The sequence below is a fragment of the Sphaerodactylus townsendi genome, linkage group LG07 (assembly GCF_021028975.2).
Source record: "Sphaerodactylus townsendi isolate TG3544 linkage group LG07, MPM_Stown_v2.3, whole genome shotgun sequence".
Classification (NCBI taxonomy): Eukaryota; Metazoa; Chordata; class Lepidosauria; order Squamata; family Sphaerodactylidae; genus Sphaerodactylus; species Sphaerodactylus townsendi.
In genome coordinates this window covers 110,011,667-110,027,199 of record NC_059431.1, presented here as the reverse complement: position 1 = coordinate 110,027,199, position 15,533 = coordinate 110,011,667, and the positions used below count along the sequence as shown (strand labels likewise).

General features: G+C 44.8%; 1 protein-coding gene across 1 annotated transcript in view; it reads right to left on the bottom strand.

Moving 5' to 3' along the window:
* GRIN3A (glutamate ionotropic receptor NMDA type subunit 3A) overlaps positions 1-15,533 on the bottom strand; it is a 161,541-nt gene that overhangs the window by 22,335 nt on the left and 123,673 nt on the right. The window contains 1 exon segment of the mRNA XM_048504478.1: positions 8,622-8,773. Within this exon segment, the coding sequence (XP_048360435.1) occupies positions 8,622-8,773 (152 nt within the window).

The following is a 15,533-nucleotide window of genomic DNA, read 5'->3' as shown; positions in this document are numbered from 1 at the left end:
ATCCAGCACACTCTCTTTTTGAACGGTTACCATCCGGCAGACGATACAGGTCTATCAAAACTAGGACAAAGAGGCTTAGAGACAGCTTCTACTCTAGAGCTGTGGCTAGGCTGAACTCCGCGGCTTCGTGTTGATGTGTTTGGGTCTGTGTAGGGATGGGTGGAGGAAGGGGAAAGTGAGGATGGGGTATGAGTCTGAAATTGTGTGCATCGAGGAATGCTGCTGTAAATTTCGTTGTGCATGCACAATGACAATGAAATGCTTATTATTATTCTTATTATCATAAGGAATAGGGAGATGCTGTCCTAATGACAGTCATGGTACCACAGTGTATGACAAAGAAGAAGAATCGGTTTTTAGACGTCACTTTTCTGAACATTTAAGGAAACTCAAAGCAGTTTACAGCTGTCTTCCTTTCCACTCCCCACAACAGGCACCTTGTGAGGTAGGTGGGGGCTGAGAGAACTGTGACTAGCCCAAGGTCACCCAGCAGGCTTCATTTGGAGGAGCGGGAAAACAAATCCAGTTCACCAGATAAAAGTCCGCCACTCTCAATCACTACACCACGCTGGGTCTCAGCAGTGGAGCCATTAGGAGCGGTGCTGCGCATTCATGATGTCGTAGGCTCAGTTACCAGCCCCTCCAGCTACAGAATCTGCAACAACAGAGTTGGCAAAGACCATTGTCTGAAGCCTGGCAAAGCTGCTGCCATACAGGGTCTTGACAGTGGTGGGATCCCAAAATTTTAGTAACAGGTTCCCATGGTGGTGGGATTTAAACAGTGGCGTAGCGCCAAAGGGGCTGGGCGGGGCACGACAGGGGCGTGGCCTGGCATTACGGGGCAGGGCATTAATAATTTCTCTGTTACTGTAAAAAACTCTTACTGTAAAAAAAAAGTTCCTAATTTCCAGCTGGTATCTTTCTGTCCATAATTTAAACTCATTATAGCAAGTCCTATCGTCTACTGCCAACAGAAACAACTACTTCTCCTCTAATTGACTGCCTGTCAAATACTTAATACTGTCAAATACTTAATTTTGTTTCATGAAATCAAAAAGAAGGATACTTTCCTTAAACAAGGAACTTTACCATATTTCTAAAACATCTTTTTAAAACAGCCCAACAGGGAGAATTATCCCGTTTTCTACCTTCGCTAACCAGCCACATAGGAAACAACAGGACTTTATGATTTTTGGACCTAATCGAATTTCTAACGGAAAAGCGGACCCAATTAGTAACCCCCCCTCGGCACACACAAATAATTAGTAACCCACTCTCGGGAACTGGTGAGAGAACCTGCTGGATCCCACCTCTGGGACTCTTGTCTGCAACCACTCAGTTCTTCAGGTGGAGCAGCTTTTCCATTTGGAGAAGAAGTAGTGGTGGCTCCTGCCAATTCCCTCCTTTCATCGCAGACCTCCCTTTCACCCCTGAAGGCCTGCGGATTCTTAGCAACAAAATTTCGGGGAGCTCAGTCAGCTGCAACAGGAAAGGCACGTAGGAAAGTCTGTGGATATGTGGATGCAGGCCTATGCCATGTTAAATGAAGAAATGCCCTCATTTTGCATAAGGCAGCCAATTATGTCCCAACTAACGGAATGTCTTCCTTTTCCTGTGATAAGATACAATCTACTTTACACACCGCTAAGAAGAACTGAAGGAGAGAGAAACCCTAATCCAGTGTGTTTGTTTATTTGTTTGTTTGTTTATTTATTTATTTGACTTGATATACCGCCCCACCCCCAGAGGCCCCAGTTGCAAATATGTGTTTTCAAATGGATAGTTCATTTTAGAAAATGTAACTTAAACAGAGTTCTAAAGTAGGAAGAAGAAAAGAAGAGTAGTAGTAGTAGTAGTAGTAGTAGTAGTAGTAGTAGTAGTAGTAGTAGTAGTAGTAGTAGTAGTTTGGATTTAAATCCCACCTTTCTCTCCTGTAAGGAAACTCAAGATGGCTTACAAGCTCCTTTCCCTTCCTCTCCCCAGAAAAGACACCTTGTGAGGTAGGTGGGGCTGAGAGAGTTTGGAAAAACTGTGACTAGACCAACTACCCATGACTCCAAATATGTGGTTGCAAGAAATGTATTTTCTATGCATACTACAGTTGCCAACCTCCATGTGAAGGCTGGATATCTCAGGCAGTTTCCCCACTTTAAAAAATGACGTCGGTTTCATCTGGCGTGGACCTTTTCAGTGTGGGGATTGTGTTCCCCGGCTTCCCCACTGCCCCGTGCTCTGTGCGGGGTCATCAAAAGGCGCCGTTTTCAGCAGCGCCAGAAATGACGCGCAGTGAGGGGGCGCGAGAGCGGCAGAGCGGGGCGGCTGCGTTGTCGCCGCCCCTGTAGTGGGGAGTGCCGCTGGACCCCGTGCTACTTGGCAAGAGTAGCACGCAGCAAACGGTGAGTGGGGAAAGGCCCTCAGTATTAGAACTGGTCTTTAGGTGACAGAGTTCAGTTCACCTGGAATAAACTGCCATTTTGGAGGGTGGAACCTATACCCCATTGAAGTCTTTCTATCCCCAAGTTCTGCCCTCCTCAGCCTCCCCCCCCTTACAATCTCCAGGTCTCTCAACCCTGATGCAGTTTGATACCTGCAAACAGAACCCTAAACCTTTGAGGGAACTTCTTTGCATGTATCAAAGCTGTACACAAATGAATAATATGTGCATTGCCGCATTTCCATAACATGGCAAGCCTGTGCTTTGGAAAGAAAGGACACTTTCTGTGTGCATTTTTATTGCATGCAGTTGGAGAGTCAAAATGGAATGTCTAAAATGGGCTAGTAACGAGATCCCAATTTCCCATCAGGGCTCTCTCTGCATAGAAAGGTTAAATTCTGTGCAGTGAATAAATGATTCCAGTTAAGCAAATTTGCATGTTCTTGTGTATTTTGCATAATTGATGTTCATTCTGCTGGCCATGGGGAAAACAAGAAATCCTTCAGAGGAAACCCTATTGTTTTGGCTTGAGGTTTCATCAGCCACAGCTGGCAAATCTTCCTATTTATCTTGGCAGCCAAGAGGGGTGGAAATTTGTGTTTCAAAAACATGAAGGCTGAGATTTTCAAGATGCTGGATTCTGATCAGATGTCAAAGTCTGGATTGCCATGCATACTTGAAGTCCAGAAAGGCCCGTGTAACTTACAGAACGATCCTAAATACAACTGGTTCTGGTGGGTTTTCTGGGCTGTGTGGCCGTGGTCTGGTGGATCTTGTCCCTAATATTTCACCTGCATCTGTGGCTAGCATCTTCAGAGGTGTTACACAGTGTGTAACAGACTTCCCTCTGTGATACAGCTCTGAAGATGCCAGCCACAGATGCAGGTGAAATGTTAGGAACAAGATGCACTAGACCACGGCCTCACAGCCTGGAAAATCCACCAGAACCAGTTGAATCCGGCTGTGAAAGCCTTCAACAATACATTGATCCTAAATACACTTTCCCAAGAATGTCCTGTTTAGCAGCATCTTTTGTTGACCTGTTTAGGACTGAACTATTAGTCTTTTGAAAATCTAATTTCCTATGCAAGAAGTATCGTGATTATTATTACCTACTTTTCTCCTCGGTGGAGATCTAAAGCACCTTGTAGCTGCAATCTTCCCTCCTCCATTATATCCTCACAACAACCTTGTGAGGTAGGCTAGACTGAGAGGAAGTGACTGGCACAAGGTCACCCAGCAAGCTGCCATGACAGAGTAGGAATTCAAACTTGGATCTCCCAGATCCTGGCTTGACACTCTAACCACTGCATGACGCCTCCTGAAATTTAAGAACATATGAAATGTCTAGCTGGATTAGAATCGAGGATTCCTCTAGAGTCCCATGCTTACTACTGTGGCCTGCCAGATGCCTGTGATACCTCAGAAGTTGGTCCACAAAGCAATGGCTTCCTCTCTTTTTAACCCCATCATATTTTTTTTCAGAAGAAGATGGTCTCTGAATTTAGGTTTCAGTAGCAAACAAGGATTGCAATCGCTGGGGAGATGAGGGTTCCCTCAGACCCAGGGATGTCTTAAGGTCTAAATTACACATAACACTTAAGGTGCAGGGAATGCATCCCCCTGTGTGTGGTTTACAGTGCCATCCTATGCAGAACGACATCCTTCCAAGCCCGCTCATTTCAACAAAGTTTGAAGGGCATGCCTCTGCTTTGGATAGCACTGTAGCTGCAAAAAAGCCGTGGGAAAGGCCTTGATTTAGACTAGGGATGCCAACCTCCAGGTGGGACCTGGGGATCCCCTGGAATTACAGCTCATCTCCAGGCTACAGAAATCAGTACCCCTGGAGAAAATGGATGCTTTGGAGGTTGGATTCTGTGGCATTTGATCCCAGTGAGGCTCCACCCCCAAATCCCCAATGAAATGGTTTGCTATTGCCTTCTCCAGCATCCACACTTTACCCCCAACAACCTGGGTACTCATTTTACCGACCACAGAACACTGGAAGGCTGAGTCAACCCTGAGCAAGTCACCTGAAACTGACTTCTGTCAGGATCAAACTCATGTTGTGAGCAGAGTTTGGACTGCAGTATGGCAGCTTACCAGTCTGCGCCATGGGGCTACATCCCCATACTGTTAGCTGCTGCGCTATTGTTCTACTAAAGCTATCATCTGCCACTAGATTTTCCTATGTGGGGGACAGTCCAATCCGAATGCTCTGCAAGTGTCAGGCTGCACCTTTATTGGCCTGCCAGAGTGCAGACCCCAAAACCGAGGCAACTCAGTGGAGTCAAGTTGCCATTTTGACCCCAAAGTGGCGGGGGGGGGGGGGAGAACTGAGAAGAGCAGGCAGGTAAAAGCAGAATCAGGGGGAGGTCGGTGCGGTACGGCATGGTGCGGCGCGGACCCCAACCTGCTTGGAGCCGGCATGTAACTATCAGACCAAGAATGTAACTAGTTCAATAGAGCTTACCGAGTACTTCTTATCTTTCTTTCACAGGGAGTAACTCGCCTTTCCCAAAACAATGAATCTGTAGTACTGTCTTTCTCTGTCTTTCTCATGCTGATATTGGGGGAATGCAAAGGTGAGGGCTTTGTGGGTTGAACCAAACTGTAACCTTAAGGCCGTGGTGGCGAACCTTTGGCACTCCAGATGTTATGGACTACAATTCCCATCAGCCCCTTCCAGCATGGCCAATTCCCATCAGCCCCTTCCAGCATGGCCAATTGGCCATGCTGGAAGGGGCTGATGGGAATTGTAGTCCATAACATCTGGAGTGCCAAAGGTTCGCCACCACGGCCTTAAGGTATATACTGGGGCCAGGGAGTTTGAATCTCAGGTTCAGCTACCTGGCCGTTGGGCTGACATAGTTCTGATTAAAGCTCTTGAACCTTTCCTGAGTCTTGTCATTGACTGGAGTACCAGACCTTTACAGCAAGGCAATCTTCAACTTTCTGTGAAGGCAGCCACAAATCCTTCTCACTCTGTCCTTGACACCTGCCACTGTATGCTTTTGACCAAGTGGGCTCTAGTCCATCAAGTTTACGTTGGGACAAAAATTTTGGTAGCCTTGAAGGGGCCACTGGACTTTGCTTTATTCATGCACTCCCTCAAAGGCTCCACTAGGTGTCTCTCTTTTTGTACAGATGAACTACCAGCTCCCAGGTCTCTTCACAGAAATTTCTTTCTTGTGATTTAATGTTTTAACACAATTCAATACTCGTGTCCTAAGCCATCACCATCTATACATTTTCATTGCATGGTTGGCAAGAAATGCTGTAAAAAAATATCTTTCCGGGCTCTCTCTTCCTGACCTTTTAGAGCTACTCGTTAAAAAAAAAAAACAGTGACATCCATTCGGTGTTTCTCAGCCCAGTTTTTTCCCTGGCAAATGTGAGTCTCACCGGTAACCACGCTTGTGGTAATTGACTACAAATGCCCACTGTTCTTTTTAACAGCCTTTCATCCAAGAGGATGGCGTTCCAAAATGTAAAGCGCCGAAAGGTCACAGACGGTACAGTTTGCCTACTAGGAGCAGGTTCTATTTGAAGGTCGCCAACCCTCAAGCACATTTTACTCAGCTCGACACGGGTTCCAGACACCTTGAAGCACATGATTGGCATAAGCTGTTTCGAATGTGAGTGTGCTCTTTGCTTTCCAAAGGGATTTGAGACACGTTGAGACACATGAACTGCAATTTTGCTAGTCCAACCATCTGTGAACTTTGCACAACAGGGTGTTAGGCACAGGGCAAAGGCCCTGTCCACAGAGCAAACGCTCTGACCGGTTACAAAAATAACCATCCAAAAGCTTCTTCAGTGCCCAGAGATTTTTTGTTTTCTTTCAATTCTGTGCAGAAGAGGGAACTCTCCTCTGTTAGCAACAGGGAGGAGGTTCAAGGGGCTGTGGCTTGCATAACATAATTTACTCCCTCTTACAAACATCCCTCCTTGTCTTCTGACCATTGGTTTGAGTCAAGAAGACATACAGACCTGGTCATCTCATCTCACCTTTTACCACAACTTGCCCATTCCCACATTTGGTGAAACTTAAGTCAAAAACACCTTGCGTAAAAGGTTTCTATAACAACAACTGGTTTCTATTTTACCTTAATCTGTATTTGTGAGCTTCTGCTAATTCCTTATCTCCTTGGTGGGGCCCTGTTTTCCCAAACCACCTGAAAAACTCAGTGTCAGGCTGCCCCATGAGTTTCGTTTCTTCTAACTAAGGCTGATTCCGCATGGGCCAAAAACAGTGGTGTGAAAATGGTGTGAAAACAGTATAAACCCTTTTACACCGTTTTAAACCCTTTTACACTGTTTTCACACTGCTGTTTTTGGCCCATGCGGAATCAGCCTAAAGTAAGCTTCTGAAGTGCTTGGTGCCCAGTGAATTACTCTTCGGGGATGAGGCGGCCTATATGTTTGTTTAATAAATAAATAAATAAAACTTGTATGATTAAATACAATGGCTTAAAACATCATAAACTATATGTCCATATCAAGGGTGTTCCCATTTCCCCTCCCATTACAGTCCACTGACCCTCCAATTTTATTCCTGGGGGTCAGCAGATCCTCACAAGCAGAATTGGGCGACGTGAGTACCTGCAACGGGAAAGAGTAATGGACAGAAATTGCTGCCCCTTCACCGGAAGAATTAAGTGCTTTTATACCCTTGGAACACTGTAGCAATTGTAGAGATAGGTTCTGGGGTTTTTTTTTGGGGGGGGGGCTGGGCAGAGAGTGGGTTGGAGCCCCAGCTAGAGAGTGCTTATGCCCCCTCTTCTGTGCCTCCGGATATTTTTTTTTGCGTTCTCATTTTCCTTGCTTATAAGTTCCTGTTTCCCCAGGTTTCCCCTCCTCCCCATTCTGCATGTGTTTTGCTCCCCCTAATGGTTGATTAGATATCACACAGGTGTATGTCTGGAATATCTCCCTGTAGATTTAAACTGCAGAGAGACATGCCAAACAAATATGTGTGTGATACTGGCTCATCCACTAGAGGGAGGAAAACACAAGTGGAATAGAACGCCATCGGTCCAAACAAACAGGAATTTACAATCGAGGAAAAATGCGAATGAGAAAAAACCTCTGAGTACCATTCAGGTGCCTACATGTAACTATCTAAATGAAAAATAGGAGCTCTACCCCGTGGTGGGATCCAGGGGCGTAATGCCTATTGGGCAAGGTGGGCAGTTGCCCAGGGCATCACCTTGTGGGGGGCACCAAAAATGCAGAGTTTGTTTTGGGGTATTTTTAGCAGTTTTCTGTTTTTGGCCTGCAGGGGGCACAGTTTTTAGGCTAGCAGCACCAAAATTTCAGCGTATCATCAGGAGACTATCCTTATTCTACCACCCAAGTTTGGTGCAGTTTGGTTCAGGGAGTCCAAAGTTATAGACTCCCAAAGGGGGTGCCCCATCCCTCATTGTTTCCAATGGGAGTAAGGAGATGGGGACTACCCTTTTGAGGGTCCATAACTTTGTCCCAACTGAACCAAACTGCACCAAACTTGGGGGGTAGCATAAGGACAGTCTCCTGATGATACGCTGAAATTTTGGTGGTGATATGTCTAAAAATGCACCCCCTGCAGGCACCAATGACCTGGTGCAAAAAAAGTTTTGGGTCGTGGTGGGGTGGGCGCCCATGGGGTGGGGGGGTGGGCATCCAACTCAGGTTTTGCCCAGGGCTCCAGTTTGTCTCGTTACACCCCTGGTGGGATTCAAACATTTTAATAACAGGTTCCGATGGTGGTGGGATTCAAACTGTGGCGCCGCCGCACACACGCACCTCCAGTCCCTATTGGGCAGGGAGGATGCTTTAGTAACCCCTTCTCGGCACTCGGAAAATACTAGCAACCACTTCTAGAGAAGTGGTGAGAACTGGTTGGATCCCACCTCTGGCTCTACCTCATGAACAAGTCTCCATCCAACTTTGTTCTGTCGGCCTTGGTACCTCAACTTCCTCTGGCAATCGCTGCTCCAGCAAAATTGCAGAAACACGCCATGTGGTGGGGGGGCAGCATTGGCGCTCTTCTCTGCCCTATTTCTCAGTCCAAGACTTTTAAAATGTTAGACCCAACCATACTTGTTCTTTCCCCCCATGTCCCCGGCCATCGTCTTCTAGAGAGGTCTGCAAACATCAGCACTCAAAGACACAGATTGACTGGGGACCACAGAATATCTCTTACCTCAGTCACAGCAAAGCTCCTTTTCCCACACGGCACGACCTTGTACCACTTGTCATGCAAGACGTCCATGAAACCATGGGACTTATACTGGCTTATGAGTTCGGAGATATTGGAAGTTAGTGGAGAGTTTGGAGGAAGGCCAATACCGTATCCTAGGGAGAGAAAAGTCAGTGTAATCACAGTAGCTGAAAGAAGTTCTCAAGAAGCCCTTTCAACTGTCCTTTTACTGGAATTACCTGTTTCCCCTAATATAAGACATCCCCTGAAAATAAGACATAGTAGAGGTTTTGCTGAAGTGCGAAATATAAGGCATCCCCCGAAAGTAAGACGTAGCAAAGTTTTTGTTTGGAAGCATGCCCGACGAACAGAACACAGAAAAATAAGACATCCCCTGAAAATAAGACATAGCGCATCTTTGGGAGCAAAAATTAATAGAAGACACTGTCTTATATTCAGGGAAACACGGTAGTTGCTTGCTTGTGGGGCATCCTTCTCACATATCTGGGGGGCACCAAGTGTGCCATGTTTAATCCTCCAGCTAGAGACATATTCATTTAACTAGGCTTTCTACTGATCAGGTTTTATATACATTACAGATGTGTTTAAACCACACTTGCAGATGTTTAATATCACAAATCTAAGCCATAACATTTTATATTTGGCCTCTCTTTTAACCAGTTTTAAATTGCTGATTATTTTATAAAGACAATGGTCCAGCTGCACCTTAAAGACTTAGGGTTGGTGTGACATAGTGGCAGGGGCTGATGGGAATTGTAGTCCATAACTTCTGGAGTGCCAAAGGTTCGCCACCACTGGGTTAGAGTGTCGAACTAGGACCTGGGGTGACTGGATTTGAATCCCCTGCTCAGGAATGGAAGTCTGCCGGGTGACTTTGAAATGAGCTGATCACATTTCTCTCAGCCTAACATACTTCCCCTCACAAGGTTGTTGTTCAGAAGATGAAGTGGAGGGCAGGGTAGGGGAAGAGAGGAAAGATGTCAAAAGATGAAGGATATAAAATAAGTAACTAAACAATATTTCAATATGAGTGTCCCCCAGACATTGAGAAGAAGAACACGATTTTGGATTTATACCCCCCTTTCTCTCCTGTCAGGAGACTCAAAGGGGCTTACAATCCCCTTTCCCTTCCCCTCCCCCCCCCCACAACAAATATCCTGTGAGGTGGGTGGGGTTGAGAGAGCTCCGAAAAGCTGTGACTAGCTCAAGGTCACTCACTTGGCGTGTGTTGGAATGCACAGACTAATCCAGTTCCCCAGATAAGCTTCTAGAGTTCAAGTAGCAGTGCGGGGAATCAAACCCGGTTCTCCAGATTAGAGTGCACCTGCTCTAAACCACTGCACCACTGAAATGTGTTCTTTAAGCTGCCCCTTGATGTTGCTGTGATCAGCTCAGTAAGGGTTGCCAACTGCCAGGTGGCGACTGGAGATCTCCAAGGATTACAAGTCATCTGCAGGTAACGGAGAACTGTTTCCCAGGAGAAAATGGATGCTTTTGGGAAATGGATGCTCTATGACATCATACCTCATTGAAGTCACTGCCCTCTCCAAACCCTGCTCTCTTCAGACCCCACCTTCAAAACCTCCTTGTACAGTGGTGGCGAACCTTTGGCACTCCAGATGTTATAGACTACAATTCCCATCAGCCCCTGCCAATTGGCCATGCTGGCAGGGGGTGATGGGAATTGTAGTCCATAACATCCGGAGTGCCAAAGGTTCGCCACCACGGTCCTAGTATTTCCCAACATGGAGCTGGTAACCCTAAGAAAAGCTACCGCTCCGTGATGATTGCACAGCCAGTTCAAATTCAATTTTCAATTATTTCTCCCCTTTTCTCTTAATACTATGCAACTGTTCGGAGGCTGCAAAGAAATTGCTGTTATTTTAGTGTATGTGAACTCTATTTTATTGCTACTATTATAGTGTGTCTGTGAGAGAGTGTTATGCTGGCATTTTTACATTGTTTTCATTGTCTATAAATTGCTGCCAGCGCCTTCAATGGAGAATGTCAGACAGAATTCTATTACTCGCCCTGGGTCCCAGCTGTCTGTTTCAATGTTTTAAATAAACAAAGGAAATTATGAAAATAATACTGGAAGCCTGGGTCTGAGAGAAATTGCCATAAAATGTTTTATCGCCGGCATCTTTCTCCAGCTAGACTGGCAAGAACATATACCAGAGTTAATGATCGGGGTTGCCATTGTGATATACCTCATGCAGATTTCATGCATAGGTTTCAGGGCAGTAAAATAATGGAAAATGGTTGCTATAATGATTTCCAAAGAAATCATATATCATATCAAATCGACACAGGATTTTTTCCCCCTGAATTATGTAAATCTTTATTTCTAAAATGTATCCAATACTTGTCCTACTGATGCAAGACTGATGTTAACAAAAAATGTGGAAACGGAAGAAAATATCAACATGAAGATCTTTTTTGGGTAATATCAAGGAGCATTATATCCTCATTTTAACTTACAGCATCAGAAAAGGAAGGAAAAATACAGCATTCATATTCAGCATGACATGCAATTGTGTTGTGAGTGGAACATTTTGCTTTTCTTTTAAAATCTAAGAAACCTAAATTTCAATTATCCAGCTGTAATAATAACAACAACCGGAACTTTGAAAAAAAGCCCGAATGTCTGATTGTTGCCACTTAAGAGCAGGCGATTTGGACAAACACAATCAAGGCTGGAATGGAAAAATCCCCAGATGATGCAATGTGCAGATTGTGCGAGGAAGCTACCGAAACTAGATCATGTACTCAGCTCCTGCAAAAAGATCCCCCAGACAGAGTACAAACAGAGGCACTCAGTGGCCAAGATGATCCACTGGAATTTATGCAAGAATTATAACATCAGGATGGCTAAAAACTGGAGGGAACATCGCCCAGAGAAAGGAATGGAAAATGAGAAGGTTAAGATCTTGTGGGGCTTTCGGATCCAAACAAAGGTTGATTCCCCACGGTCAATTTATCGTGTGATACTCATGCGAAAAAACACGGTTTCAGCAAGAACTCCCCACTGCTTAAATGCTGAACACGGATTCATCCTGGTTCTGGCACGCGCTCCCCCCACCCATCCCGCGTTTTTCAGAACATGCATTGAAGTGCACCTTTTTTCCCAATCACGCTTCGAAGCCGGATTGGTGGGGAGTAATGAGACAGACGTGACTTATTCTTCCTGCCCGTTGAACCTTCCAGCCAATCAGAGCACAGTGGGCTGTATGCAGAGCACGCACAGCCTTTTTTTGTGCCTCGCTGGGTGTGGTTACAAAGGAATGTAAATAGGAAGCCACGGTATAAGGATTTTGAGAAATTGTTTATGCGTAGCTCCGTTAGAATATAAAAACGAGAATAATAATAATACAATTTTTCATTCATGGACGGAGTAGTGTTCCCATTCGGGCCAATCAGAAGGGGGGAGATTATGCCTTACGCATCTATGTAATGACATAGCTGCATGAAAAAAGTGTTTAAAAGTTCCTGCCCAAACACAACAGCCAATCAGGACAAAGAAGAACAGACCCGCCGAGCAGATCATGTGTTTGTGAGAAGTGTTACATTGCTTGAATCCACGATAGATATCAAGGTCTTCACTAGACACACATCAGTGGGGAAGGAGAAACTGCGATGAAAAGGTGCTGTTTCTTTTAAAACCTGGTTGTATCTGGCTTTAATTTCTCAGTGGGGAAATGGCCAAAGAAAGTGTTGGCATATAACACACATCACAGTGACTGAGGATAAGAAAGTGACCAGCATCGACAGGGCAATACTTGGGGCAGCAGGGTTGAAGAAAAAGAACACGAGAAAGTCAGAAAGTATCATTATTTGAAAATCAAAAGTCAGAAACTATGGCACAGCCCAGCTGAGGTCATCCCAGTGGTGACTGACACTCCGGCACCATCTCAAAAACACTAGAGTTGCATTTTCCTGGTCTGAAATGGCCCCAAGAAGCAGCTATTTGAGAGAGAGGTCTATGAAGATATGGAAACCCAAATTTGCACAAATTGCAGCTTCTCTAATTGTGTTGCCATATCTTCACAGACATGCCCCTCAAAACAAACAAGAAGGAATAACAACTTGTGCGCAGGATTGCTAGGCAAAACAAACTTCACTCATCGACTTTTTACTGTGAAATAGAAAATGGATGAGCTACAAGCAGAGGAAACCTCCGTGGGGAATCTTCATGGAGAATCTTAATGGGAAACAGTGGGTACGAGCGGCAGAAACAAAAGTAAGAGGTTTGGGCAGGAGAAACGAAGCAATCCTGCTTGTATTTGCTCAAAAGTAGGACATGTCTTCAACCCGGGTTGGGGGGAAAAGATTGCCTGTTTAGTGATTTTTGAAAAACTCAGGTTGAGAGGAATATAATGGGCTGAGCTCATTTGAAAGAAGAGAGCTGCGTGTAGTTCCCCCAAAGTTTTTTTATAATGTCCTAAAGACGTATTTGTGCTGTGAGGAATCCACCAAAGATGTACGCTGACTTGACCAGGTTTAAACGCTCTCCCTAGGCCCCTTCCGCACATGCAGAATAACGCACTTTCAATCCACTTTGAAGCTGGATTTTACTGTGCGGAATAGCAAAATCCACTTGCAAACAATTGTAAAAGTAGATTGAAAGTGCATTATTCTGCATTCACGGAAGGGGCTTTGGCCTACCTTGCCGATCTGTTATGAGGATCTGTTTTGTAACGTTCTGTAAGCTGCCCTGAGTGCTATATTCATTAAAATAACTAAACATGAACATCTGAAGCAACATGACAGTGAGTCAGACCCTAGGTTTATCAAAGTAAGTTTTGTCGATTCTGACTGGCAGCAACTCAGTTTGAGGTCTTTAACAGGTAATGTTGGGAACGGAACCTGTGATTTTACGTGTTCCAAGTGTGTGTGACCTACAGCCCCACCCCAAAGTATTCTTTAAACAGTCAGGCTATACAACCCTGAACACTGAAGTGGTTTTGCCATTATTCTGTCAAGATCAATATTGTCTGTTCTGACTGGCAGCAGTCTCGAGAAGAGAGATTTCGCATCACTTACTATCCATTCCTTTTAAATTGGAAATGGTGGGTATTCTACCTGGTAATTTTTGTGCACAGAGCAGATGCTCCTCGAAGGAAGAGCAAGATAAAAATGTGACAGGTAGAAATATGATTTTTTTTAAAATGTTAATTTCTTAAAATAGTGCCTGAATTAAAATGGTTTCAAGCTTCATGTTTGGACTATGGAGCACCAATAGGCCAAAATTAACAGAGAATTATCTTCTTCTACACCAGTGATGGCGAACCTTTTCGAGTGCCCAAACTGCAACCCAAAACCCACTTATTTATCACAAAGTGCCAACATGGCAATTTAACCCGAATACTGAAGTTTTGGTATAAAAAAAACGGTTGGCTCCAAGGCACGCATTACTCAGGAGTAAGCTTGGTGGTAGTTGGTGGCTTTGCTGTGAAGCAACTGTGCAACGCTTCGAACAGGTGAATCAGGACTCTAGGAGGGTTTACTCAGAAGCAAGCCCCATTGCCAGCAACCAAGCTTACTCCCAGGTAAAGGACCACACTTTAGTTCTTTCCATGAATATCAGTAGGGTTTAACAGTGCTTAACAGGGTTACCTACACTGCTTCCCCAAAACTAGGTCTTAGGTTTAGTGCTAATAATCTCCCTGAAATATTTGCACTATTATCACATGACGAACTCTGTGCACGCGTGCCCACAGAGAGGGCTCCGAGTGCCACCTCTGGCACCCGTGCCATAGGTTCGCCACCACTGTTCTACACATACACTCGCTTCTATATACTCGCTTCATGATATTTAATGGGCCCGATTTTCCAGAATTTCTGAAACGCATCCTATATTTCCCCTACATTTTTTCTGAACTCTTTCCAATTACGTTTACATACTCCTTGAAGCATGGCTGCCAACTAAAGCCCAAATTGAATTAGGACAAATCCAATTTAGAATTCATTATCTGACCCAGTATCTCCTGAGACTGATTTTGTGGCTGCATAAAAGAATTAAGAGTATTTAGGAGCTAGCAAAGGCACACATAATTCCAATTTCATTGGTTTAGCAGTATGACCCTCTGAATGTGTATCTTCATTTTGGTATTAAAGAGAAATAATAGATGCTTCAGAATGGAATGGAAACAAGGCTCCCACTGCCTTCAATCTTGCCTCAGTTGTGTGAAAATGTGTGTATCTAGTTGATTGAGATGCATTCCTAGCTGGCTATATGTTACCATTGCTGTTCTGGGACATTCTTTCCTTGATCTTTTGCTTTATGGCTTCACATGCTGAGTAGATAGCTAGGCACCTTTGGTTTCATGGGAAGCCAGATTGTTTCCGTTGTCCTGTGGGGGAAGAATGCCAGGTGACTCTATCTCTTTCTATCGCCAACCTTGGGGCGCCTTAGCTCCAAACTAACTCTTTCTCACATTCTTTGGGAAAATGGGAGGGGGGATTAACATCAGAATAAAGGGGGTAGCAAAAGCCAGGTTCACCAGAACTGGATTTGTCAAGCTAGGTACTTTGATGCTGACCAATAAACACTAAAAAAGGTAAAGTTTTCCCCTTCAGTCGTGTCCAATCCTGGGGTACCACTGCGAGCAAGCCTCTTTTGTGAAGTAGTTTGCCATTGCTTTCCCTGGCTGTTCTTTACCCCCTAGCTATGAGCTAGGTACTCATTTACTGACCAAGAAATGGATGGATGGATGGCTGAATTGACCATGGGGCTCAAACTCCTGACCGTGTGAGTGGCAGTGCAAGCACTTAACCACTACCCCACGTGGCTCCTTCTATAAACACTACTGATCAACACTACTGATCAACAATACAGAGTCCTTTCATGGCCGGATTCAATTGGTTGTGGTGGGTTTTCCGGGCCTGGACACA